The sequence below is a fragment of the Podarcis tiliguerta genome (assembly GCF_965153285.1).
Source record: "Podarcis tiliguerta genome assembly, chromosome: 12".
NCBI classification, from domain to species: domain Eukaryota; kingdom Metazoa; phylum Chordata; class Lepidosauria; order Squamata; family Lacertidae; genus Podarcis; species Podarcis tiliguerta.
The window spans coordinates 59,004,046-59,029,871 of NC_139545.1; the positions used below are offsets into that span (position 1 = coordinate 59,004,046).

Consider the following 25,826-nt stretch of genomic DNA (forward strand, 5'->3'; position numbering starts at 1 on the left):
CCGATAGTGGGGCTTTCATGCACCTTCCTGTATTTCCCCTTGTACTGAGGAACACTCCATGTTGTTAAACAGGGACGACACGTGTCTGTGTGTGTGTGTGTGAGAGAGAGAGAGAGGGGGGGGGGGAAATCGCTTTCTACAATCAGGACCAGCAGAACATCGCTGCCGCCCTAGGGGATGCGTAAGGTTGTCAGGGGCAGTTGTCTCTCTGAGTGCAGCCATTGGGTGTTAAGCCACGCTTCCTCCGTCGTTTTGTAGCCAGCCAAAGGTGACATAATTCATCAGCTGCAATCCAGCAGTTTCACGCTGCAATCTATTTTTGAAATTCTTCTCGGAGAACAAAAGGTCCGGGAGAAAAGGTTTTCGGAAAGAGTTATGTTCGCCCCTACTTTATGCTTTAATAAGCTTTGGCTTGCAGATGCTCAAATGAAGGGCACAATCCGCCTTCCTGCAGCTGCAGGTACAAAGCAAGCATGCACAAATGTTCTCAGGGCACAGCTGATCTCAATGCCAGTGACACAGCATCAGAGGAAAAGCTGAGTTGAGCAGCTCTGTGACTGTAGTGCTAAGTATCCCCATTTGTTTGCTGAATCCATTGAAATTCTAACAAGGGCATAGTGAAAGCACTGTGTGCGAGGAGCTAAATCCAGTTTTTAAAAAAGCCTCAGAACTCCATCCTAGGGGCAATAACGCTTTAGAAACTTAAGTTTTCAGCTCTGCCCCAGCAGGAATATCTTGAGGAGCCAGAAGCTTAGATGAGATCCCAATTTTAGAGAGGCGGGTATAAAAAAAGCGAAACCCATTGACCTATGGTTTCATGTGGCAGAGACTTAAGTTCGCAGGAGAGCCATCTTAGAATCAACAAGGTAGGTGTCTCTCACTGCAAGCTTCAGTTTTTTGGTAGGGGAAGGAAGAATGGCATAAAGGCTATGGATTCAGCTCTAAGTTTCGTTCTTCAGTTAGAACTAGTTCAGCTTTTCAAAACCAGAGTGTAAATTATTCCCCACTTAACCAAGACCCACATTCCTCTCTGCTGTCTACTCGAAAGGTGCTTTCGTCTCCCTGACCAAAATGCCCAGAGTGATCCTGCGTTGGTGAATGAAATCAAGGAAGCATCCAAAAGAGTGAGGGCAGAAGGAAATTTAATGAATTTTTTGACATACAATAAAAGTCAGACTAGTCTACATGTCAGGCAGCAGGGGAAACAGCCCCTACAGCAGGTTGCCAGGAACAGACAATGAAAAGTCCTTACCATCTGCTTTTTATTCAATATTTACAGACAGAGGCTTGGAACACAACACAGTCCTGCGTGACTCTCCACTCCCTGGGAGCCAGTGTGGTGTAGTGGTTAAGAGCGGTAGTCTCGTAATCTGGGGAACCGGGTTCGTTTCCCCGCTCCTCCACCTGCAGCTGCTGGGTGACCTTGGGCCAGTCACACTTCTGTCTCTCAGCCCACTCACCTCACAGAGTGTTTGTTGTGGGGGAGGAAGGGAAAGGAGAATGTTAGCCGCTTTGAGACTCCTTCGGGCAGTGATAAAGCGGGATATCAAATCCAAACACTTCTTCTTCTTCCCTTTTTCTCCCTCATTTGTCACCTTCTCCCCTACGGGTGGCGCTGAGGGCTCTTTGCTCTACAGTGGTACCTCGGGTTAAGAACATAATTCGTTCTGGAGGTCTGTTCTTAACCTGAAACTGTTCTTAACCTGAAACACCACTTTAGCTAATGGGTTCTCCTCCTGCTGCTGCACCGCCAGAGCACGATTTCTGTTCTCATCCTGAAGCAAAGTTCTTAACCCAAAGTAATATTTCTGGGTTAGCAGAGTCTGTAACCTGAAGTGTATGTAACCCAAGGTACCACTGTACTTTCAAGGCTTGCCGGTTCTGGGAGAGGGGGGTCTAGAATGCTTTCTAAAGACAGTGTGTCTGTCAGCTATTGCCCTCCTGGTGATTCCTCTTCCTCCATCTCATGTCCCCTTATTTCCCAGCTTTCCCCCTCATCTGCCTCTGAGCTGTGACCTCCCTCAAACCCCTCTTGTAATTCTGAACTGTCTTCTTCTCTGGAAAGGTCAGGCTGGGGAGGTGGTCTCCACCATTCCTCCTCTGCCCAGTCCCTAACACCATGGAACAGGAACAAAAAACAAGCCAACCAGAATGGGTGCAGAGGAGGGTGACCAAGACGTTCAAGGGTCTGGAAACCAAGCCTTATGAGGAATGGTCAGCCTAGAAAAGAAGACACTGAGAAGAGATATAATAGCCATCTTCAAATATCTCAAGGGCTGTCTCATGGAAGAGGGGACAAGATGAAGAAAGGCTGTTTTGTTCTGCTCTGGAAGATAGGCCCTGAAGCAATGGATGCAAGTTGTAAGAAAAGAGAATCAGACTAAACATCAGGAAGAACCTTCCACGGGTAAGAGCTATTCAACGGTGGCAGGCTGCCTCAGAAGGAGGTGGGTTCTCCTTCCATGGAGGTTTTTAAGCAGAGGTTGCATGCTCATCTGCCATAGTGTAGATTCCTGCATTCCAGGTGGGTGAACTAGACAACACACAGAGTCCTCTCGAATGCTACAACTCCATAATTCTGAGACTCTATGATTCTCCTCAATGTGAGTTTCTTGATGCAAAGTGAAATTGGAGCTACAGCTGAAGCTCATTTCACATTACAAGCATTTCCATGGTTTCCAACATGTGAATTCTTTGACGGTGAGCGGGTAAAGCTCTTTCTACATTCCAAAACTTATATGGTTTCTCCCCACGGTAAGTTAATTGATGAGAAGTGAGACTGGCCCTCTGATTGAAGCTCTTCCACATTCCAAGGACCAATATGGTTCCTTCTCATATGAATTCTTTGATGGTACATAAGACTGGCTCTCTGAGTGAAGCTCTTTCCACATTCCAGGCACTGATACGGTTTCTCCCCTGTATGAATTCTTTGATGGGAAGTCAGACTATCTTTCCGAGTGAAGTTCTTTCCACATTCCAAACAGGGATAGGGATTCTCCCCAGTGTGTATTATTTGGTGGGAAGTGAGCATTGTCTTCCAGCTGAACCTCTTTCCACACTCCAAGCACTCATATGGTTTCTCTCCTGTATGTATTCTTTCATGGTACATGAGACCAGCTCTGTGAGTGAACCTCTTTCCACATTCCAAGCACTGATATGGCTTCTCCCCTGTATGAATTCTGTGATGGGAAGTGAGCTCGCTCTTCTGACGGAAACTCTTTCCACATTCCAGGCAAAGATAGGGTTTTTCCCCTGTATGAACCTTTTGATGAGAAGTGAGAATATTCTTCCCATAGAACCCCTTCCCACATTCCAAGCACTGATAAGGTTTCTCTCCTGTATGAATTATTTGATGGGAGGTCAGACTATCCTTCCGACTGAAGCTCTTTCCGCATTCCAAGCACGGATAGTTCTCCCCTGTGTGAATTATCTTGTGGGCAGTGAGCATATTCTTCCAGCTGAACCTCTTTCCACATTCCAAGCACTCATATGGTTTCTCCCCTGTATGAATTCTTTGATGGGACATGAGACCAGCTTTGTGAGCGAAGTTCTTTCCACATTCCAAGCAGTGATATGGTTTCTCCCCTGTATGAATTCTTTTATGGGACATGAGAGCAGCCCTCTGGGTGAAGCTCTTTCCACATTCTAAGCACTGATATGGTTTATCCCCTGTGTGAATCCTTTGATGGAGAGTGAGACTATCTTTGCGACTGAAGCTCTTTCCACATTCCAAGCACTGATAGGGATTCTCCCCTGTGTGAATTATTTGGTGCGAAGTGAGCATATTCTTCCAACTGAACTTTTTTCCACACTCCAAGCACTCATATGGTTTTTCCCCTGTATGGAATCTTTGATGGTACACGAGGCCAGCTCTGTGAGTGAAGCTCTTTCCACATTCCATGCACTCATATGGTTTCTCCCCTGTATGAGTTCTTTGATGGGAAGTCAGCTCACTCTTCTGACGAAAACTCTTTCCACATTCCAAGCACTGATAGGGTTTATCCGCTGTATGAATTTTTTCATGAGAAGTGAGCATATTCTTCCCATAGAACCCCTTCCCACATTTTGAGCACTGATATGGTTTCTCCCCTGTATGAATTCTTTGATGGGAAGTGAGACTATCCTTCTGACGGAAGCTCTTTCCACATTCTAAGCACATATAGGGTTTCTCCCCGGTATGAATTCTTTGATGGAAAGTTAGACTTTGCTTCCGACTGAAGCTCTTTCCACAGTCCAAGCACTGATACGGTTTCTCCCCTGTATGAATTCTTTGATGGAAAGTGAAAGCATCCTTTCGACTGAAGTTCTTTCCACATTCCAAACACTGATAGGGTTTTTCCCCTGTATGAATTTTTTGGTGGGAGGTGAAACTTCTCTTCCAGCTGAAACTCTTTCCACATTCTTGGCACTCATATGGTTTCTCTGTGCTGTGAGTTATTTGATGAGAAGTGAGGTTGGATTTCCGACAGAAGTTCTTTCCACATTCCAAACACTGATATTGTTTCTTCCCCAAGAGATTTGTTAGATTGGAAGTTGAGTGGGAGCTCTGACTGAATCTCTTTCCAGACCCTGAATATTTAAGCGGCTTCTCCTGTGTGTGGATTCTGTCGGGGTCTCCCTCATTCTTCATTTGCAATTCTTCAGCACCTGCAATCAAGAGAGAAATTCATTAGAGCTTCAGGAAGAAATGCAGCTCTTAAATATTGGAACAACAAAGATAAAAAAGCGAGGAACTTTTCTTTTACTTCTTTTGTTAAGCCGAAACATCTCCAATCTCATCTCATTCGTCAAACAAAAATGGACACAACAAAAACAAAACACCTGACTGAAGTTTCTTCAACTTCCCAAACAACTTCCCAAACATCTTTAAAACCTACATTTTAAAAGGCTTGGGCAGTTCAGTCCAGCCAGATCATGGTTTAAAAAGGCATTACTGAAGGAAGAATATTTGCAGATAGCCCCACATCCAACGTGAGCTGCAAGAGTATTAGAATCCCAGATGCTAGAAGCAGCGTTGTTGAAATACATCAAGATACAGGTTTGTCACATAGAATTTCAAAACAGATATCACAATCCAACAGGGAGCCTTACCAAGCGAGTCCATGATCCCACGATTCTCCTCCATGACTTCCTTATGCAAAGCTCTCTGGTCAGGATCCAGCAACGCCCATTCCTCGTCTGTAAAATGAACAGCTACATCTTCAAAGCACACTGGACCCTAAAAGGAAAAGAAAAGTATCTTCCTCTTAGCATAAAGATCACCTACTACACAGGTAATGACTGACCAGTGAGAGTGTTATCAATACCAAGAAAGGTCCTAGAACAGAGAATGAAACAGTCGGTCTGTGAGCTCTTAGAAAAGGCAGATTAAAATAAATAAAAAGAAGCCCATTAAAAAGAAGAGTCTTTTTAAATATCTTCTAAAAGAATTGTTTTAATTTATTTCGACTACGGCAGACCAACATGGCTACCTACTTGAACCACTGATCTAGGGCAGTGATGGCAAACCTTTTAGAGACCGAGTGTCCAAACTGCAACCCAAAACCCACTTACTTATCACAAAGTAGCAACATGGCAATTAACCTGTATATCTCAATTTTTCTGTGTGTTTCACTTTTCTTCTTTATGACTGCTGTTGCAATAAATAATCCTTCATAAAAGTTATTGCATTACATTCTTCATTAAATTATCTTTACATAGATATATAGTTTTATGGTATAACTCAGTCCTTTTTTTCTTAATGATTCCATGACATTGCTCTGTTGCTTTCTACATGTCAACTGCGTTGTTGTTTTAATGGCATTTTTTATCATGTCTTTAAATGATGGGTATTCATCTTTGTATAAATGGGTGGAACTCCACATGGTGGTCTTCAAATCACAAATATGCCTGCGAAAGCATTTCCTGTTGCCAGAGGGAAGGATCCCCTCTTTACTCTCCCTGTGCGCAGTTCTGGGGTGGAACTCTCCTGATGCGCAAAAGCAAAGTTCAGGGGGCGCCTGGGGGCACGGAGAGCAGGAGGAAAGTGGGAAGGAGCCCACTGTGCAACTGATGAGGCTGATGAGGTGAATCCTGGCAACTTTTTTCTATGGTTTCTTACCAGCTCCCCAATATATACCAGCATTCCACCATCAATACAGCAGTAAGACAGAGCAGGAAGAGAGAGATTTCCTCAGCCTCAGAGGAACCCTGACTGCTCCTTTCCCCACAATGCTCCTTCCCTTACCTCATCTGGTTCTACAGCCACTGCCTCCTCTCCGCTACCATGGAAAGATGGATGAGGAGGTCTTGCTGGCATCCTTCTGTCACCTGCGAGAAATAAAGGGAGGTGGGAGACCATGAGTGCATGCTTTCCTCAGAGGCGAATTAGTGCATCTCTAACCACAGATGGACCAAAGAAATAGTAGTAGTAGTAATAATAATAATAATAATAATAATAATTTTTATTTATACCCAACCCTCCCCAGCCAAGGCTGGGCTCAGGGCGGCTAACAAGCAATAATAAAAACAAGTTGAATGAATACAACTTAAAAACAAAATTTAAATACAACATTAAAATATTGAAACATTAAAATATTAAAATGCAGCATCATCACAAGAGGAGAAAAGGGAAAAGGAAAAAGAAAGAGAGGGAGGGAAGGAATCAAATTGGCTCCGAGCCAAAGGCCAGGCGGAACAACTCTGTCTCACAGGCCCTGTGGAAAGAAATCAGATCCTGCAGGGCCCTGGTCTCATGAGGCAGAGCGTTTCACCAGGCCGGAGCCAATGTTGAAAAGGCCCTGGCTCTGGTTGAGGCTAATCTGACTTCCTTAGGGCCCGGGACCTCTAGGGTGTTGCTATTTATGGACCTTGAGGCTCTCCGTGGGGCATACTGGGAGAGGCGGTCCCGTAGGTACGAGGGTCCTAGGCCGTGAAGGGCTTTAAAGGTCAAAACCAGCACCTTAAATCCGACCCTGTACTTCACCGGGAGCCAGTGCAGCTGGAAAAGCACTGGGTGCTTTTAGTAGTAAAAGGTAAAGGCAAAGGACCCCTGGACGGTTAAGTCCAGTCAAAGGGGACTATGGGGTGAAGCGCTCATCTAACTGCAGGCTGAGGGAGCCGGCATTTGTCCTCCGACAGCTTTCCGGGTCGTGTGGCCAGCAGGACTAAACTGCTTCTGGCACAACACGACACTGTGGCAGAAGCCAGAGCTGCAGCGGCATCTGTTTACAGTGGTACCTCGGGTTAAGAACTTAATTCTTTCTGGAGGTCATATGACTAAGACACATGAGAGCAGAAGCAGCAAAGCAGGCTGGGAAGTGCTGGGACTGCACAATCATTTGGGTCTAAGAAAGTTATTCAGGCCTAACTGCTAACTGTGGAGCCGCTCTGACATGGGACTCATTCTCCTTATAAGTAGCAGCCATTTTCTCTCTGTGTTCTCAGTAAGATTTCAGTCAGAGTCAGTTGTGAGCAGAGTCAGTATGTGAGCTCAGTCAAACTGTTTGGAACCATGTTGTTGATGAAGAAGTTTATTTTAACTCAGTAAAGCTCTTATTCCTTCACTTAAAAACTCTGCATTATTAATTTACTCTGTGCGTCATTCTTAACCTGAAACTGTTCTTAACCTGAAGCACCACTTTAGCTAATGGGGCCTCCTGCTGCCGCGCACGATTTCTGTTCTCATCCTGAAGCAAAGTTCTTAACCTGAAGTACTATTTCTGGGTTAGCAGAGTCTGTAACCTGAAGCGTCTGTAACCCGAGATACCACTATCTACTTCCACTGGTGTGCTTTTGAAGTTCTAGGTTGGCAGAAGTTGGGACAGAGCAACAGGACCTCACTCTGTCAGGGGATTCGAACTGTTGACCTTGCTGTCAGCAAGTCCAAGAGGAGGCTCAGTGGTTTAGACCACAGCGCCACCTGCTGAGTGCATGCAAGATTCTTGTACCCATTTTATATTTTTATATTTTATGTAAAGTATTTTACATTTTTGTTAAATAGTAGGTAGACATAGCAGACGACGCAGCGATTTCTTCAAAGCAGCTCTTTATTTGTAAGCTGGAACAGAACTGAACAGCAAACAGCTCAGCCGGCCTGCTTTTATAGGCAGCCGGCTGTCAACATTGTAGCAACAACAACCCAGGGTTTCCCTCCTAAAGTAACTGACGTGGACCTGAGTGAAAACTACATACACAATACTCCTTTTGGCCAGGGTGTGAACTTCAATACATAACAGTTTTAATCTAAAAAGATTAAAAGAACTCGCAGATTAGTTTCCAAATCCACAGAATGTGACCAAATGGAGAAAACAACCCTTCCTCCTTACCCAGTGGCCTCTCTTTGGTGTCGAATGGAATCCTCTCTGTCTCAAAGGAATCAATGTCCATTTCTGCAAACAGATCCTTTTCCTGAAAGAGCAACAAGGATTCAAAACAGAGAATGGGTCGAAAGATTCAGAAAGGATTGACAGCGGCAAACACTTTAGGGTATAACAGATAATTCCTAGGATGTTTCCCCCCCCCCCCAAAAAATATGGACCATTAGGAGAGAATTTGGGGATACTCTCCCTCATATTCGGAACTCCTTGACAGCATCCAGAGAAAAGTCTCTCTCACCTGCTTTCTCTCTGCCTGCTTCCTCTCCTCTGCCTGACTCAGGAGGAATCCTTCGGCCAGGGCCACCGCCTGGGAACTGGTCTCTGCTCCACATTCCCTCACCCAGCTCTCCATCTCTGGCGGAAGGACAGCCAGAAACTGCTCCAAGATCACCAGGTCCAGCATCTCAGCTTTTGTATGCCTTTCTGGCTTCAACCACCGACAGTCAAAGTTGTAGAGTTGGCTGCAAACCTCTCGAGGTCCTTTGGTCTCCTGGTAGCACAACTGCCTAAACTGCTTGATCTTCATATCTGAGCAAATGGTGTCCTCCTTACCCAGGATATTCTGCACAGAGTTTTCCCAAAATGCCCCACTGCTCTCGGTTTTGATGGCATGGCCTCTTCCTGCTTCATGGCCAGCTGAGTCTTGCTCATCCATCTGGGCTCTCAGGAAGCTTCCAAGAGGGCGGAAGGAACCCTTGGTCTTCTGCCCAGTTCCGTCTGTCCTTATGAGAGCTGCTAGCAAATCCTACAAAGCAAATGTATTGTTCTGTTGTAAAATCCATACACTGTCAAGGGAAGAGAAGATGTTCCTTGAGCAAGCATGGTTGAGTCTTGCTAAGAACCAAGCCTGGACTCCACCCCACAGCCCAGACTCTGAGCTTTCTGTAACAAGCAAATAAACAAAAGGAAGAAGTAGGAAAAGCAAGCCTCTAGCCCACCTAGAAGGAAAGTTACCGTGCAAAATGTGCAGGCAACTGAAGGGAGTTCTGTGCTGTGAATGAGCCTGGTTGCTCCTGCCTTTCAGTATTTTCAGTATATGAATCAAGTCAGTCAACAGTAACTGACAAGTGACTCATTTGTACAGAGTGTAATGTGGACCCTAGGCTAGAAAGGGGGTTCCAACCCTGGGGTCCTCAAGAGCTGCTCTCCCTCCCATGACCCCTTGGAATCTCCAACATTCACAAGATTTCATTTCCCAGAAGGTGGAAGAAGCAACAAGGGGATCATCTATCTTGGATCTGGTCCTCACCTGCTAGGAAGTACTGGGAAACTTGGGAGGACCTGGCCAGAACAAGGGAAGTAACCGTCTCACTCTGTTCTGCCCTGGTCAGTCCACACCTGGAATACTGTGTCCAGTTCTGGGCGCCACAATTTAAGAAGGATGTGGACAAGCTGGAACGTGTGCAGAGGAGGGTGACCGAGAGGATCAAGGGTCTGGAAACCAAGCCTTGTGGGGAAGGGTTGAGGGAGCCGAGTATGTTTAGCCTGGAAAAGAGGAGACAGAGAGAGGAGGTATGGTCTACATTTAAACACATTACTCTTCCTCATTCAACAAGGGCTCCTGACTAGGAATTTGTCCATGTGTTGATGCCTGTTAACTCTGCTCTCTCCTGTTTCCCTTTTTTCTGGCTTTGTTTAAACCCATTCACGAACCAGGAACTCATGCACTGACCACCTATAATTCAGCATATGTTGTGGATTTGCCTGCAAATTCATTATACTATTTTTGTGATCTACAAATTTAGCCAAAAGACTCCATCTATTTATTTGTATCATTTATTACTCCTATGATCCTTGCTATAAAACCCAATAAAAAGGTTATTTCATAAGGGAAGGGGAAAACCAACAGAGAGACCTACACTCCATCTGCACTGCAGGATCAGACCCGTTTAAAGAGCCCTGGCTTCCTCCAAAGAATCCTGCGAACTGTAGTTTATTAAGGATGCTGAGAGTTCCTAGGAGATACCCCATTAAGAGTGTTTTAAGATTTCATTCTTTTTGCCTGGGGCCTCTTGGAATTACAGACAGAAGAAGCCGGTGGGAGAGGGTCTCCCAGCAACTCTCAGAGGGGCTGCCTCTTCCACCCCCACCCCCACCCCACTTTGCTTCCTTCCCCACAGGGCCTCTCCTCCCTTGGAATCCTTGGGTGGTGAGACCTCCAGGGCTTCTCAGCGGGGCTTCCTGTTCCGTCTCAGAAGATCCTCTGGGCACCTGAGAGGCTGCATGTCTGAACAGGGACACCTGTATCATCCGAATGTCTGGATCACACCCCTTCTGGTGATTTTTTTTTGGGGGGAGCTATACTTCTAACTGAAGGAAAACAGAGGATTCGCTTGCATCTGAAGGAACTCAGCATCAGAACTGAAGACAAGACGTGCAGGATCAGGCCAAAGGGGACCCTATTGAGGCCCCCCTCCTGTTCTTACAGAGGCCGAGCAGGGGCTTCTTCTGGGAAGTCCACCAGCAGGATCCGAGCCCAAGAGCGTCTGCCTGTAGTTTTCCGGCAGCTGGGATTCAGAAGCATCCCTGTCCCCGACTGAGGAGGGGGCTAGGAGCCCCCCATCGCCCTCTCCTCCGCCATCCTCTTTTTAAAGCCACCTAGACTCCTGCAGGAGGGAGTTCCACCGGTTAAACTCTGCGCCGCATGAAAAAGCACTTTCTTTTCTCTGCCCTCCACCTTCCATCTGACCGCCTAGGTCAGATTTTCGCCTTTATTTCTTGCTTATATTTTATGTCTGGCTGCCTCCGTCTGGCTACATCCTCTGTTAAGCGACGTGGCTGATTCATAAATATTTGCACGCTTTTTCTCCTGATCCAAAGAGACCCCCCTGCAAAGTGGCGAGCAGCGCAGCGATACAAAGGAGGAAGGACAGAGCCGCAGACTCCTCCCAGCCTGGCTCTGCAGAGAGGGGGGGGCGGGCAGGACCACCTGCTCTTGGACTTGGATGCCCCCATGCATGACCTGAACAACCGCCCCCCCCCATGCATCCCTCGGACCCCCTTTCTCCCCAATGCACCCACAGGGGGAAGAGAGAAGGGACTCACCGGAGGCGCTTGCACAGGAGGAAAACCCAAGAGCCAGCCGGCGCCCCTTCCAGGGAGGACTTTGGGGGGAGGGACTGATGCGCTGGAGGACTTGGCCCCCCACCCGGAACCGAATTTCCTCTCCTCTCTAGGAAACCAGCTCTGCTACTTTTAACTCTTGCAAATCTGCGCTTCCTCTCTCCGAAGCAGATCTGTGCATCGCGCACACCCGGAGGAGAGGCTTTTTTTTGGGGGGGGGGGACCCATCCTGGCTGGGCTCTGAGCTGCCCCCTCCCTTGGCCAGAAACAGGAGGAGCAGCAGCTGGAAGGGGAAAGGGCTCTGCAAGAAGCAGGGAACCCCTTGCTAGAATCTGCAGCTGGCATTTCTCCTTTCACACCCCAAATAATCAAAACCAGACCATATATTAATTCCTAGGGCTCAGGGGTGTTTCTGGTCTCACGGTTGAGATTCACTGTTGAGACCGTGTTCATGGAAGACAATCTTACTCTGCTAGGAGTGATCGCCAAAGGAGAAGACACCCCCCCCCCAAAAAAAAACACCCAACAGTATAAATCTAAGTACAGTAACAGGTTCATGGACAGATGGGTATTTTTTGGAATAATCCGTTTAATGATCATGTTCATCCTTAGGCTGCTTTCAACCTGTTGCAATCCTATGAGTATTTGTTGATCAATTTCTTTATTTACTTTACTGAATCTGAAATAACAGTAGAAGAGGATGGGGGTGGGATGGAGAATGCTCAGAGCTCACAGGCTCACCCAGGAAATTCTCTGTGGGTGCCAGGATATCGGACCCACCAGTCGATTTAATCTGGCCTGAGGCAGTATATGTCCCAGGGTAAAATCCTAAAAAGCTCAACAACTTTGGTTGGCCCTCATTTGAAAACAGTTTGGCCCCCCCTGATCTAAAGTGTTTGCTGCTCCTGCTAAGGCTCTTTTTCACATCAGATGTAGGTTTTCTGCTCCACAACAGAGCTATAAGCCCTCTTTCCTTTTCAAAAAAAATATTTTTTATTAGATTTTGCATTTTAAACATCAAAATTTCATATCAACTATATATAAAAAATACAATTCCCAACTCCCCCCCCCCCCCGTTATTTCCCTCAACTTCCTCTTCTGGGTTTTTTTACATCTTAAACTTCTCCTGCTTGCTCTAATATATTTTAATCTTAAAATCTTTAACTTAGTTAGAATTATACTCTTCTCATTTTCACATCCTCATTATATAGTCCCATTACTTATTTTGTTGCTATAAGCCTCTTTCCTGTCAACCCCCAGCACTCTCTCAAAATTCAAAATATATTTTTACTTTTATTTATTTCATGAAATGTATACCCTGCCTGCTTGTAAAAAACAACAACAATCTCAAGGTGACTTACAAAAAGATAAAACACGAAAATCAAGAAAAATCTACAACCATGCTTTAGAACATACAAAAAGCTAAAATACTGGAAAAATTAAAATTCACATCCACTATCTAAGCATCTGGAAATGTGCTCACTGGTCCACAAGGTTGGCAGCCCCTGCCTAATCCCAGGGATTTCTCCCTTGTGCCACAGAATATAATCTCCCTCTGCTCTCCCGTCATGCAATAACTTGCCTGAAGCTTGCCAGTGATATTTGGCTGAATCTTTTTCAGAAACTCCTCAGGTAAATACAAAAACTAGATACACAATAGAACAAACCACCCAGAATCCCAACTACACTCAAAGATTCTCAAAACTGCCTCTTGGTGAGAATCTCAGCTGTCATGTCTTTGGTTTTATAGTAGTAGAACTGCTCTATTCTGCCTTCACATGACACCTAGAGTCCTGTATCCAGTTTGGGTCACCCATGATTTTAGAAGATATGGACAATCTGGAACATGTGCATAGGAGAGTAACCAAGGTGATCAAGAGTCTGGAAACCAAGCCTTGTGAGGCACAGTTGAGGGATCTGGACATGCTTGGCCTACAAAAGGAGACTGAGAAGAGATATGATGTCCATCTTCAAATATCTAATAGGCTGTCACATGGAACATGGAAAAGGCCTGTTTTCTCCTGCTCTGGATGATAGGACCCAAACCAATGGATTCAAGTTACAAGAAAATAGAATACTAAATATCAGAAAGGACTTTCTGCAGGTAAGATGTATTCAGCTATGTAATGGACTCCATCAAAAGGTGGTGGGTTCTCCTTCCTTTGAGTTTTTGAAGCAGAGGTTGAATAACTATCTGTCATAGTGGAGATTCCAGCATTCAAGGGGGAGGGACTAGATGATCCGCAGAGTCCCTTCAACTCTACAATCCTTTGATTCTCTCCGCTGTGAGTTCTTTGATGGAACATTAGATTGGCATGACGGCTGAAGCCCTTTCCACATTCCAAGCATGGATATGGTTTCTCCCCCATATGGATTCTTTGATGGGAAGCGAGACGTCTCTTGGAATTGAAGCTTTTTCCACATTCTAAGCATTTAAATGGTTTCTCGCCACTGTGAGTCATTTGATGGGAAGTGAGATTAGAACTCTGAATGAAGCTCTTTCCACATTCCAAGCACTGATACGGTTTCTCCCCTGTATGAATCCTTTGATGGGAAGTGAGACTATCCTTCCGGCCGAAGCTTTTTCCACATTCTAAACACGGATATGGATTTTCTCCTGTATGAATTCTTTGGTGGGAAGTTAACATTTTCTTCCAATTGAACCTCTTTCCACACTCCCAGCAATGATATGGTTTCTCTCCTGTATGAATTCTAAGATGGGAAGTGAGACTTTCCTTCCGACTGAAGCTTTTTCCACATTCCGTGCACTGATAAGGTTTCTCCCCACTGTGAGTTATTTGATGGGAAGTGAGAGCAGCCCTTTGACTGAAGGTCTTTCCACATTCCAAGCACTGATATGGTTTCTCTCCTGTATGAATTCTTTGATGGGACCTGAGACCATCCTTCCGACTGAAGCTCTTTCCACATTCCAAGCACTGAGATGGTTTCTCCCTGGTATGAATTCTTTGATGGGAAGTGAGACTATCTTTTCGACTGAAGCTCTTTCCACATTCCAAACACTGATAGGGTTTCTCCCCTGTATGAATTCTTTGATGGACTGTGAAATGGGCCCTGTTTCTGAAGCTCTTTCCACATGCCAGGCACTGATACGGTTTCTCCCCAGTATGAATTCTTTGATGGGAAGTGAGTCTTTTCTTCCAAATGAAACTCTTTCCACATTCTAAGCAGTGAAATGGTTTCTCTCCTGTATGAATTCTTTGATGGGAAGTAAGACTTTTCGTCTGACTGAAGCTCTTTCCACATTCTTGGCACTTAAATGGTTTCTCCCTTTTGGAAGTTATTTGATGAGAAGTGAGGTTGGATTTACGATAGAAGTTCTTTCCACATTCTGAATACTGATAGAGTTTCTTCCCCAAGAGATTTCTTAGATTGGAAGTGGAGTGTGAGCTCTGGCTGAAATTCCCATGTCCCGGATATTTAAATGACTTCTCCTCTATGTGGATTTTGTCATGCTCTCCCTTATTCTTATTTTCCAATTCATCACCACCTGCAACAAACAGAGAAACTGATTCTAGTTTCAAGAAGAAATGCAAATTCAAAATATGGGAACCTGAGATTTCAAAAGCCAGACTTTTCTCCAATGGATTTTGTTTAGCACAATCATGGGATCTGCACCACCTCCAACGTCATTCATCTCTTTGGTCAAACAAAAATGGAAACAAGCAGAAACTGGCCAGTTCACACCAGCCTGATCATGGTTTAAAAAGGCATCAATGGAGGAAGAATATTCAAAGTGGGAAACAGTAGATAGCACTGCATTCAAGCTGAGCTGCAGCGGGGGAGGGTGTTAGAATCCCAGATGCTGTAGGAAGTACATCAAAATATTGGAGGTTCATGTGCAGATATGTAAAGAATTTCAAAACAGATATTGTGTTCCAACAGGAGGCCTTACTTAGAGAGTCCATGATCCCATGATTCTCCTCCATGACTTCCTTATGCAGAGCTCTCTGGTCGGTATTTAGCAATGCCCATTCCTCGTCTGTGAAACGAACAGCTACATCTTCAAAGCAAACTGAACCCTACAAGAAAAAGAAAAGCATATTCCTTTTAGACACAATAAAGATTATCTTCCACACAGGGAAAAGTCCTAGAACAGACGATTAAACAGTCTGGGAGCACTTAGAAAAGGATGCTGTGATTACTAAGATATAGCAGGGGTTTCTCAAAAACAAGACTTGCCAGGCAAATCTCATTTCATTTTCTGACATAATTACAATCTTGGTGGATCAGGGGAATGCTGTGGATGTGGTATATCTTGATTTCAATAAAGCCTTTGACAGTGTCCTCCATGATACTTTTGTGGTGAAGCTGGTAACATGCGGGCTGCATAAGGTAACTTGTGGATTAGTAGCTCTACATTTCTATGATTCTGTGAAATATAAGATGGGGAAAATCTGGCTTACCGGTAGTACCTGTGAAAAGGATCTAGGGGGTCTTAGTCAGTGGTTTTTTTCCTAAAAAAATGTTTAGGGGTACTCTCATTTTCCTACTCATGTTGAAATACTGCCCCTCAATGAGGCCAAACTTGGATTCACAAAATGTTTAGGGGTATGCATACCCCTGCGTCCCCCCCCCTGCGTCTTAGTAGACCACAAGCTTAACATGAGATGACAGTGTGATGCAGGAGCAAAAAAAGCTAATAGCATTCTAGGCTGCATCCAACAGAAATCTAGTGTCCAGATCAAGGAAAGTAACAGTCCTGCTCCGTTCTGCCGTTCTGGTCAGACAACACCTGGAATCCTTTGTCCAGTTATGGGCACCACATTTTAAGAAAGATATTGACAAGCTGGAATGTGTGCGGGGGGCGGGGGCGGGTGTCTGAAAACCAAGCCTTATGAGGAACGCTTGAAGGAGCTTTATTTGTTTAGCCTGGAAAAAAGGAGACTGAGAGGAGATATGATAGCCATCTTCAAATATGTAAAGGGCTGTCACATGGAAGATGGATCAAGGAACAAGAGGGAACAAGATGGAGGAAGCCCTTTTCTCCTGCTCTGCACACTAGGACCAAACCATTGGATCCAAGTTACAAGAAAAAAGCTACATGTTCAGGGAAGTTTTTAAGGTGTGACATTTTAATGTATTTTTAATCTTTGTTGGAAGCCACCCAGAGTGGCTGGAGAAACCCAGCCAGATGGGCAGGGTACAAATAATAAATTATTATTATTATTATTATTATTATTAACATGAGGAAGAACTTCTTGCAGGTAAGAACTATTCAGCAGAGGAACCGACTCCCTCAGAAGGTGATGAGTTGTCCTTCCTTGGAGGTTGTTAAGCAGAGCTTGGATGGACATCTGTCATGTTATTTCATTTTGTTGAAATTATTGCATTGCAAAAGGTTGGACCCTTGGGATCCCTTCCAACTCTCCAAGTCTACATTCCTATTGCTCTCTTGTTTCCTGCCTATTAATTATCGTGTTGTTTTAAAGGGATTGTTTTGCTGCACAGTTGAGTTATGGATGCTTCTTTTAAGGTCTTAATGGAATTCTTTATTGCCTTTTAATGATGGGTCTTAATCTAGGTGTGAACAGGTGGAACTCCACATGGTGGCCTTCAAACCATTCCATCTGCACAAGGATTCCTCTCTGCCTCTACTCTCCCCATGCGCTGCTCTGGGCCGAGGAGAGACTTTCCTGATGCCCTAAAGCCCACTTCAAGGGGTCCCTGGGAGGAAAGCCATTGTGCAACTGATGGAGCCGCTTAGGTGAATCCTGACAACGGTTTTGTATGGTTTCTTGACTGCTTCAAAGCCCCTATCAGCATTCAACAATTAGAATAAAATAAAGTGATTGATAAATAATGCTAGCGATATTCAGAAGGCGAGGTGAGGTGAGGCTGCTGTGCATTATTCTCTGAATGGCAGTTTCAGCCCTTCTTGACAGCAGCTTTGGCAAAAGCCCAAGGGAGGAGGAGAGCCATTTCTTCAGGCTGAAAGGCAACATGGCTTCCCCTCTTTCCCCACAAGGCTCCTTCTTCCCACCTGGTCTGGTTCCACAGCCCCTGCTTCTCCTTCACCACCATGAGGAGATCTTGCCAGTGTCATTGTGTCACCTGCAAGAGACAAAGGGAAGTCATGAGTTCATGCTTCTCTGAGAGGAGAAACGGTGCCTCTCTCACTTAAGATGGGCCTCAGAAAAAGTCTCCCCTGCAGAATACATTTCAGTGTTTGTACCCATAATTTAGTTCTGCAAAAATACATCTCTCCTTTTCTGGGCTCTTGGCCCCAAATGTCTCCCCCCCAAAGAGCAAAGGAACCCACCGATTAGTTTCAAAATCCACAGAATGTGACCAAACAGAGAAAAAGCTCCTTCCTCCTTACCCAGTGTCCTCTCTCTGGTGACCAACGGAGTCTTCTCTGTCACAGGGGAATCTTGGCTCCTTTCTGCAAACAGATCATTTCCCTGATAGAACAAAGATTTAAAACAGAGAGTGGGGAGCAGGATTACAAAAGGAATGACAGAGGAAATTTTTGGGGGTATCAGATATCATTCCTAGGATGCTTTCCCCCCCCCCCCCAAGGATGGACCATTAGGAGAGCATTTTGGGTATACTCTCCCTCCTGTTTGGTGCCCCGTCAGAGTATCCAGAGGACAGTCTCTCTCACCTGCTTTCTCTCTGCCTGCTTCCTCTCCTCTGCCTGACTCAGGAGGAATCCTTCGGCCAGGGCCACTGCCTGGGAACTGGTCTCCGCTCCACATTCCCTCACCCAGCTCTCCATCTCTGGCGGAAGGACAGCCAGGAACTGCTCCAAGACCACCAGGTCCAGCACCTCAGCTTTCGTGTGCCTTTCTGGCTTCAGCCACTGATGGTCAAAGTGGTAGAATCGACCACAAACCTCTCGGGGTCCATCAGTCTCCTGGTGGCACAACTGCCTGAACTGCTGGCTCTGCACATCTGAACAGAGAGTGTCCACCTCTCCCAGGATCTTCTGCACAGAGATTTCCCAGAATACCCCACTGCTCCCAGTGTTGATGACATGGCCTCTTCCTGCTTCATGGCCAGCTGAGTCTTGCTCACCCATCTGGGCTCTCAGGCAGCCTCTAAGATATTAGAAGGAAGCCCTTGTTCGTCTGTTCTAAGCAGAGGCGTCTGCAAATCCTACAAAGCAAATACACTGTTCTGTTAGGAAACAGATACATGGCCACGGGAGGAACAAGGTTCTCTGAGCAAGCGTGGATGAGTCTTGCTAAGAAGCAGGGCTGGAATTCATCACAGCCCAGACTCTGAGCCTTCTTCAAGATACAAACAAACAAAAGGAAGGAGAAGTAAGCCTCCAGTCCTTATAGAAGGAAAGTTGTCCAGGCAGGATGATGAATCTGCCTATAAAGGAGGTGAAGACAGGTGAGCACACCTAGGCCCGAAGTCACCCCCCCCCATCACCCCAGGCCTCAAAACTGTAAAAATCCACAGCTAAAGTTTTCCTCTGCTCTATCACAAGATGCTGTGCATAGGCAAAACATTACTTTTAAAGGCTAACGAATAGACTCTGTCAATGCCAAGAATACTCAGGCCTGAGAACTGACTTATATCTCATTCTAGTTGCAACATCTTGGACATGCTGAACTGCTCTCATTCCCCTTTCCTGGGAAGAGTCCCAAGACAGGAGCTTTCTGTGCATGCTCAGAGGAACTCATGGGACAGGAGTCCTGAGGGAGGAGAAAGGGGAGGGAACTGGAAGGGGAATATATACTCTGTGCACATGACTGTGAACCCGTGCATGCTTTTTGTGAACTATCACACTTGCTCCTTCTACCAGTTCATGGATGGTAGAAATAAAGCTTTTTCTCCGAAACTATTCCTTGAGTGTCTGTTGACTCCCACTTCCCTTTCCCGGGCGCAATATTTTTCCCACCCGAGGGCAAAGCCTTAGAAGGCTACACCTAGCTGCTCCTTTCTTTCAGTATTTTCAGTCAAGGAATGAATCAGAACTGTTATTGACAAGTGAATCATTCCTACTGAGTGAAATTTGAACAGTAGGCCAGATTGCGGGTCCTAACCCTGGAGGCCTCAAGAGTTGCTCTCCCTCTCACTGTATCTCTTGATACACATTTCCTGGTTTACAAAAGTATGTGCAATGTCTCATTGACTTGGGGGTCCCCCCATGCATGCTCTGAACAGCCCCCCCAATGCACCCTCCCCTGCAGTCCTGAGCCCCTTCTCCCCATTGAACCCACAGCGGGGAGAGAGAGGAGACTCACCAGGTCCCGGGAGGCGCCCCCAAGGCAGCCCTTGCAGAGAGAGACGAAAGCCGGGCTCCCTTTGCAGGAAGGGCTTTTGCTCTGCCCTCCTCCCGACCTTATTCCTGGTCTCTCCGGGAATCCAGCTCAGCCGAGCGCACCAGCCTCACGCCTCCCTCCTTTCTCCGAAGCAGGAGTCCAGGCGGAGGGAGCCCCGCGCATTGCGCGCACCCGGAGGAGAGGCTTTCTTTTGGGGGGACCCTCCTGGCCGGGGTGGGTCCTGAGCTGCTTCCTCCCTTGACCAGGAACAGGGGAAAGGCTTTGCAAGAAGCAGCAAGCCCCTTGCTCGAACCCTGGAATGGGAGAGGGGAAGAGGAGGAGGGACAATCCTCTCTGCCATTAGAATAACAATGAAACAAAAGCTCTGCTGTAGAGCATCAATCTATTCCTATGCATGTCCTGGCGAGGATGGACAATACCTTCCTCTGGTGTGGAGGAGCCTCTGACTTCTGGTTGGGAAAGCTCATCAGTCTCCTCAGGAAGGGACCCCAAGGGTCATCCAGTCCAACCCCTGCAATGCAGGAATCTCAGCTAAGAAAAAAGCACACCAAGAACACAGGCCAATCTAAGTTTCAAGAGTGGGAGTGGTCCCTACTCACAAGTCAATAGTCAGTAGTAATGGTGCTGGCACTAATTGCACCCCCGCTAGAGATGGGAGTTGCCCCCTCAATCCCATATCGTCCCGTCCCAGCCAGAGGACCTCTGTCTTCGAAGGATTTAACTTCAACTGGCTCCCACGTAACCATCCAGCCACAGCTTCCAAGCATCTGATCAGTGTGTCTGGGGCCGAGTCAGGATGGCCATCCATCAACAGATAGAGTTGGGTGTCATCAGCATACTGATGGCAGCCCAGCCCAAAACTCCGGACAAGCTGGACAAGAATTACAAACTCAAATAGAGATTACAAACTCAAACTCATAAAGATATGTATAACACAATATTTCATTACAAAGATTTTCTCTTTTTCACTCGACAATAATGTTGATCCTTATAATTTATCAGCTTGCAGATGGAGACTCAGTTTCAATCACTGAGCAGAGGTCAGAAGTCAATTATGGATCAGAAACCAGGGACCTGTTTCAATGTATTCACCTTCATCAGCTAATTTTTATTTCTACCTTTCTCAGGGATAACAACTACGTGTGGGTAGATCAACGTGTATCTTGAGCTTTTCTGTGCATTTCCCAACCTCTGCTTAAAAACCTCCAGGGCAATAGAGTCCACCCACACCACCCCACTCCCCAGGAAGTGGGCTCCAATGTTCTTACGCTTTGTTAAAAACAAAGTAATATTCCCTTGCTCCTGGTCCTGAACAAAGGGTTGATTCAAGTAAAAACATGCCTTCGACCAAGTTGGGCCCCTGGTCCCTTGCGCTGCATAGGAACTGGCCCTGTCGCCACCATTCCAGGGAGGGGGTGTTCCCAGCCCTGATGTTCTTCAAGACTCACTTATGGATTTGATCCTGGAAGTCAAGGCGTGTGGAACCAGAAACGAGCAGGAGAACCAAGATCACAAGCAAAGCGGATTTGAGATGTGTGTTGAAATCGAAGCGTACAAATGGCGACTGTTTATAAACTCAGAAAGAAAACGTGTGAGAATGGGGAAAGCAGAGCATCAGAAGGAATGTTTGTGTGATAGGAGAGAATCAAAGAGAAGAGGAACATGTCTAAAGCGATTAGCGTGTGAAATAGCTAAAGACGAAGGCTATAGGCAGAAAACAATGAACTCTATGAGAAAAGCTTACTATTCTTAATATTCCCTACCCACTCTCTCGTACCACGTCCACCACATAAAAATTATACAATAACAAAACCAAAGAAGACAAAATAAATGTGCAAACTGCCACCCTGGTGGCGGAGACGGCTGAAGGTAGGAGTGAAGGCTCTTCCTGCAGTCCTCATGGGGAAACTGGGGGGAGTTTGGAAATAGTCCTATGCTGGAAAGGGAGAGGGGGAGCCCCTTCTACCACAGCCAAGTCCCCCTCAGACCGAGGGCAGATCAAACTTCAGGGGCACTTCAGGCCAGAAGAGCCCAGCCATGAAGCCCAGAGGCATTTGGATGGAGGTCAGCGAGGGCAGGACAATGGAAGTGTTTCCAGCTCTTCTTCGATGGGAAATGTTGACCTCGTCTTGCTGGCCCAGTGGGTCAACCCTCACTGGGACTGTGTTGATAGTGGTGCTTTCATGCTTTTCCTGCTTTTCAGAGGCCCTCGGCTGTTGTCTTTCTTGCTGCGTATTAAAACCAATAAGTTATCTGCAGAAAGGGAGATGTGATGTCTCAAATAAAGCTAGTGGGTTGTAATTTGACTAAATTAGTGTGCCAGCAAAAAGATTTGCACTAGTGCAAGGAGGCGTCCCCACCTCACTCTCCTTCCTCCCAGTGCGCCTTGTGTATCCCCCACATCTGCTCTCAAAGGTTGGGGGACTCCCAGAGCAGATTTGGGGGGAGGGAGAGGAGAGGGGGACAGCGTTCCGTTGCACAATGAGAAATCCTTACACGGGCGCTGCCGACCTTTGGGGCCAGTGAAAACAAAAATCTGCCCTTCTTCCCTTATGGGGTACCCAAGAGCCTTTTTTAGGTTCCCTATTGGTAGGAGAAAATAACAGAGGCCAACCAGAGAATATTGAGAAGCAAAGCAGCTAGTAAGCCTGATCTTTATTGAAGCTGTTGCAACAGGGTGCCCCTTCACACGGAGGACCCAGAACAAAGGTGTGACTGCCCTTATATAGACATTTTAAATTCCCTGTTCTACCCTGTGGTTTAAATATGTAACCCACATGTCTGAAGCAGCACAGGAAGACAGTCCTGAAACCATTTTAACTCCCAAGCTGACCAAATGTTTCTCTGCAAGAAGGGAGGAAGTGAAAAAAAACCTTCCTTGTTACAGGAATTTAGTAATCACCATTTCAAAGGAAGATGCGGGTGGCGCTGTGGGTTAAAGCCTCAGCACCTAGGACCTGCTGATCGTAAGGTCGGCGGTTCGAATCCCCGTGGCGGGGTGAGCTCCCGTCGTTCGGTCCCAGCACCTGCCAACCTAGCAGTTCGAAAGCACCTTCGGGTGCAAGTAGATAAATAGGGACCGCTTACTAGCGGGAAGGTAAACGGCGTTCCGTGTGCTGCGCTGGCTCGCCAGATGCAACTTGTCACGCTGGCCACATGACCCGGAAGTGTCTGTGGACAGCGCTGGCTCCCGGCCTACAGAGTGAGATGAGCGCACAACCCTAGAGTATGGCAAGACTGGCCCGTATGGGCAGGGGTACCTTTACCTTTATTTCAAAGGAATGGGCAGACAACCAGGAAAAGCAATCAGATAAGGCATTATCAGATAACCTGACAGACAGGAAAAACAACAACATTCAAATTTCTGTTGTAGACCGCCTTTTCTGTGATGTAGGTACGATGTTTGTGGGAGGTGGTCTTGAGCTCCAGGGCAGTATAAGGGGAAATACAGGAAGGTGCATGATAGCCCCACTATCGGTTGACCCACTGGGATGACCTCTCCTCCTCCTCCCCTAGGAAGGCGACTCCTGCTTCTTGCAGAGCCTTTCCCCTGCCAGCTGCTCCTCCCGTTCGTGGCCAAGGGAGGGGGCAGCTCAGAGCCCAGCCAGGACGCCCCACCCCCCAATGAAGCCTCTCCTCCGGCTGTGCGCGATGCCCGGGGCTCCTCCGGGATTCCTGCTTTCCAGAGGGACGGAGCGAGGGGTGAGCTTGCTCCGCTCGGCTTTGCAAGGGTTAAAAGGAGCTGAGCCGGATTACTAAAGGGGGAAGGAAGAAAGACAGGTTTTCCAGAGTCCAGAGCAAAGCACCTCCTTCCGAAGTCCCTTGCTGCCAGGGGAGGAATGTGCATTTTTGTCTTCCTTCTGTGCAAGCGCTGCCTCTGCGGCGTCTCCTGGGATCTGGTGAGTCTCCTCTCTCTTTCCCCTGCGGGTACATTGGGGAGAAGGGGGGGGGTCCCAGGGCTACAGGGGGAGGGTGTCTGTTCAGATGCATGGACGCCCCCCCCCAAAAAAAAATCAGGGAACAGAGGTTTCTTCCCCTTCCTGAAAAACGAAAGACAGGGAGGGGGCGAGTTTGCAAGAAGTCTGCAAGTCTGTTCTTACTTTGAATCCCAAATCTGTTTGCCACGGAGTTTGTGTGTCTCTGTGTGTGTGTAGTTCTTTGGATCAGGAAAAAAGGCGTGCAAATTAATCTCACATTTATGCCTTTCGACTTGACAGGTCAGGGAAGATACGGTACCTAGCTTTATAAATTCGTAAGAAAATCCATACTTTAACCGACTCTCTTCGTTCCCACGCCATTTTAACCCTTAAAGAAAGGTGAATTTGGGCTCCCCCTCCCTCCATGGACCAAGAAGCGGGAAGTCACGTAGGCAGCAGGAACAGGGCATCCCACCATAATTCCCCAAGCCTGAGAGCGCATTCACGGCCCCCCACCCAGGGAGTGACCAGGGGGGCAACACAAGACATCCAGAAGCAGTTTAGCAAGTTGGGTGTTCTGTAAGCCCATCTCCAAACAAGCTCTGAGGGCAAGGAGATGGAAAGAGTTTTATTGTTCTTTCGGTGGTGGGGACTGTTGTAAACAAAATCTGCCCTTCTTCCCCTATGGAGTCTCCAAGAGCCCATATAGAGTCCTTAAGTGGGTTCTCTGTTGGTAGGAGAAAATAACAGAGGCCAACCAGAGAATATTGAGAAGCAAAGCAGCTAGTAAGCCTGATCTTTATTAAAGCTGTTGCAACAGGGTGCTCCTCTCACACGGAGGACCCAGAACCAAGGTGTGCCTGCCCTTATATAGACATTTTAAATTCCCTGCCCTGGAGTCCAAGACCACCCCTCCATACATCATACACACATCACAGAAGGGGTGTAACCCAAGACCACCGCCCACAAACATCATGCCTACATCACAGAAAAGGCGGTCTGCAACAGAAATTTGAATGTTGTTGTTTTTCCTGTCTATCAGGTTATCTGATAATGCTTTATCTGATTGCCTTTCCTGGTAGTCTGGCCATTTCTTTGAATTTCCCAATTCCTGAGACAATGGGAAGCTTCCCTCACCCCTTCCCTCCTTGCAGAGAAAACATTTGGTCAGTTTGGCAGTCAAAATGGTTTCAGGGCGGTCTTTCTGTGCTGCTCCAGACATGTGGTCCACCTATCTATGTATGCGCTTGATTGGTACATTTATGAACATTTATTATATATATAAGACCTTTTTTTAATTATTATTACAATACTTAAGAGGTATTGGGAAAGGTGTCTGATAAAGTGACCTAATTCTGAACTTGTGTAACCCTTGTATAAAGGTAAAGGTACCCCTGACCGTTGGGACACAGGTGGCACTGTGGGTTAAACCACAGAGCCTAGGACTTGCTGATCAGAAGGTCGGCGGTTCGAATCCCTGTAACGGGGTGAGCTCCCGTTGCTCGGTCCCAGCTCCTGCCAACCTAGCAGTTCGAAAGCACATCAAAGTGCAAGTAGATAAACAGGTACCGCTCCAGTGGGAAGGTAAACGGCGTTTCCGTGTGCTGCTCTGGTTTGCCAGAAGCGGCTTAGTCATACTGGCCACATGACCCGGAAGCTGTCTGCGGACAAACGCCGGCTCCCTCGGCCAGTAAAGCGAGATGAGCGCCGCAACCCCAGAGTCGGTCATGACTGGACCTAATGGTCAGGGGTCCCTTTACCTTTACCCCTGACCGTTAGGTCCAGTCATGGACGACTATGGGGTTGCACGCTCATCTTGCTCTATAGGCTGAGGGAGCTGGTGTTTGTCCATAGACAGCTTCCGGTCATGTGGCCAGCATGACTAAGCCGCTTCTGGCAAACCAGAGCAGCGCACGGAAACATACTTTACCTTCCCGCCAGAGTGGTACTTACTTATCTACTTGCACTTTGACGTGCTTTCAAACTGCTAGGTGGGCAGAAGCAGGGACCGAATAGGAACTCACCCCATCACGGGGATTCGAACCGCCGACCTGATCAGCAAGCCCTAGGCTCAATGGTTTAGACCACAGCACCACCTGCGTCCTTGTGTACCCCTCCCCAGTTGTGACATGCTAGTGATGTAGTGATGATGTATCAATGATGCCTCTCAAAGTGTATTCTGGGGGAAAGAGAGAAGGTTTAAAAGTCAATGTCACCCCCTTGCTTGGGGT

General features: G+C 46.7%; 3 protein-coding genes across 3 annotated transcripts in view; all 3 read right to left on the reverse strand.

Moving 5' to 3' along the window:
• LOC310660914 (uncharacterized protein) overlaps positions 1–19,659 on the reverse strand; it is a 97,991-nt gene extending 78,332 nt beyond the window's left edge. The window contains exon 1 of the mRNA XM_083406450.1: positions 19,640–19,659. The gene's annotated coding sequence lies outside the window, so the exon portion shown is untranslated. The remainder of the gene's footprint in view (positions 1–19,639) is intronic.
• On the reverse strand, positions 1,126–11,541 carry LOC310660863 (uncharacterized protein). Its single transcript, XM_083406279.1, has 7 exons — positions 11,403–11,541; positions 9,696–9,842; positions 8,596–9,102; positions 8,307–8,388; positions 6,227–6,309; positions 5,092–5,218; positions 1,126–4,647 (listed from the first exon to the last, which is right to left on the reverse strand). Exons 3-7 carry the CDS (start codon positions 9,010–9,012, stop codon positions 2,735–2,737), a joined length of 2,622 nt encoding a protein of 873 aa, XP_083262405.1. The 5' UTR covers positions 9,013–9,102; positions 9,696–9,842; positions 11,403–11,541; the 3' UTR covers positions 1,126–2,734.
• On the reverse strand, positions 12,111–18,462 carry LOC310661361 (uncharacterized protein; the record flags this gene model as incomplete). Its single annotated transcript, XM_083407210.1, has 5 exons — positions 12,111–14,928; positions 15,334–15,460; positions 17,422–17,492; positions 17,761–17,842; positions 18,175–18,462. The coding sequence occupies 5 exons, from the start codon at positions 18,460–18,462 to the stop codon at positions 13,505–13,507; spliced, it is 1,992 nt and encodes a 663-aa protein (XP_083263336.1). The 3' UTR covers positions 12,111–13,504.
• Positions 19,660–25,826: the final 6,167 nt, after the last annotated feature.

What these genes read in the sequence shown, in the direction of transcription:
- LOC310660863 (XM_083406279.1), bottom strand. Translation starts at nt 9,012, where the DNA reads ATGGATGAGCAAGACTCAGCTGGCCATGAAGCAGGAAGAGGCCATGCC. An exon ending in TGGCTGTAGAACCAGATGAG is followed by an intron (nt 5,219 to 6,226) that starts GTAAGGGAAGGA and finishes TTTTCCTTTTAG; the next exon opens with GGTCCAGTGTGCTTTGAAGA. An exon ending in TGGGATCATGGACTCGCTTG is followed by an intron (nt 4,648 to 5,091) that starts GTAAGGCTCCCT and finishes TCTTGATTGCAG; the next exon opens with GTGCTGAAGAATTGCAAATG.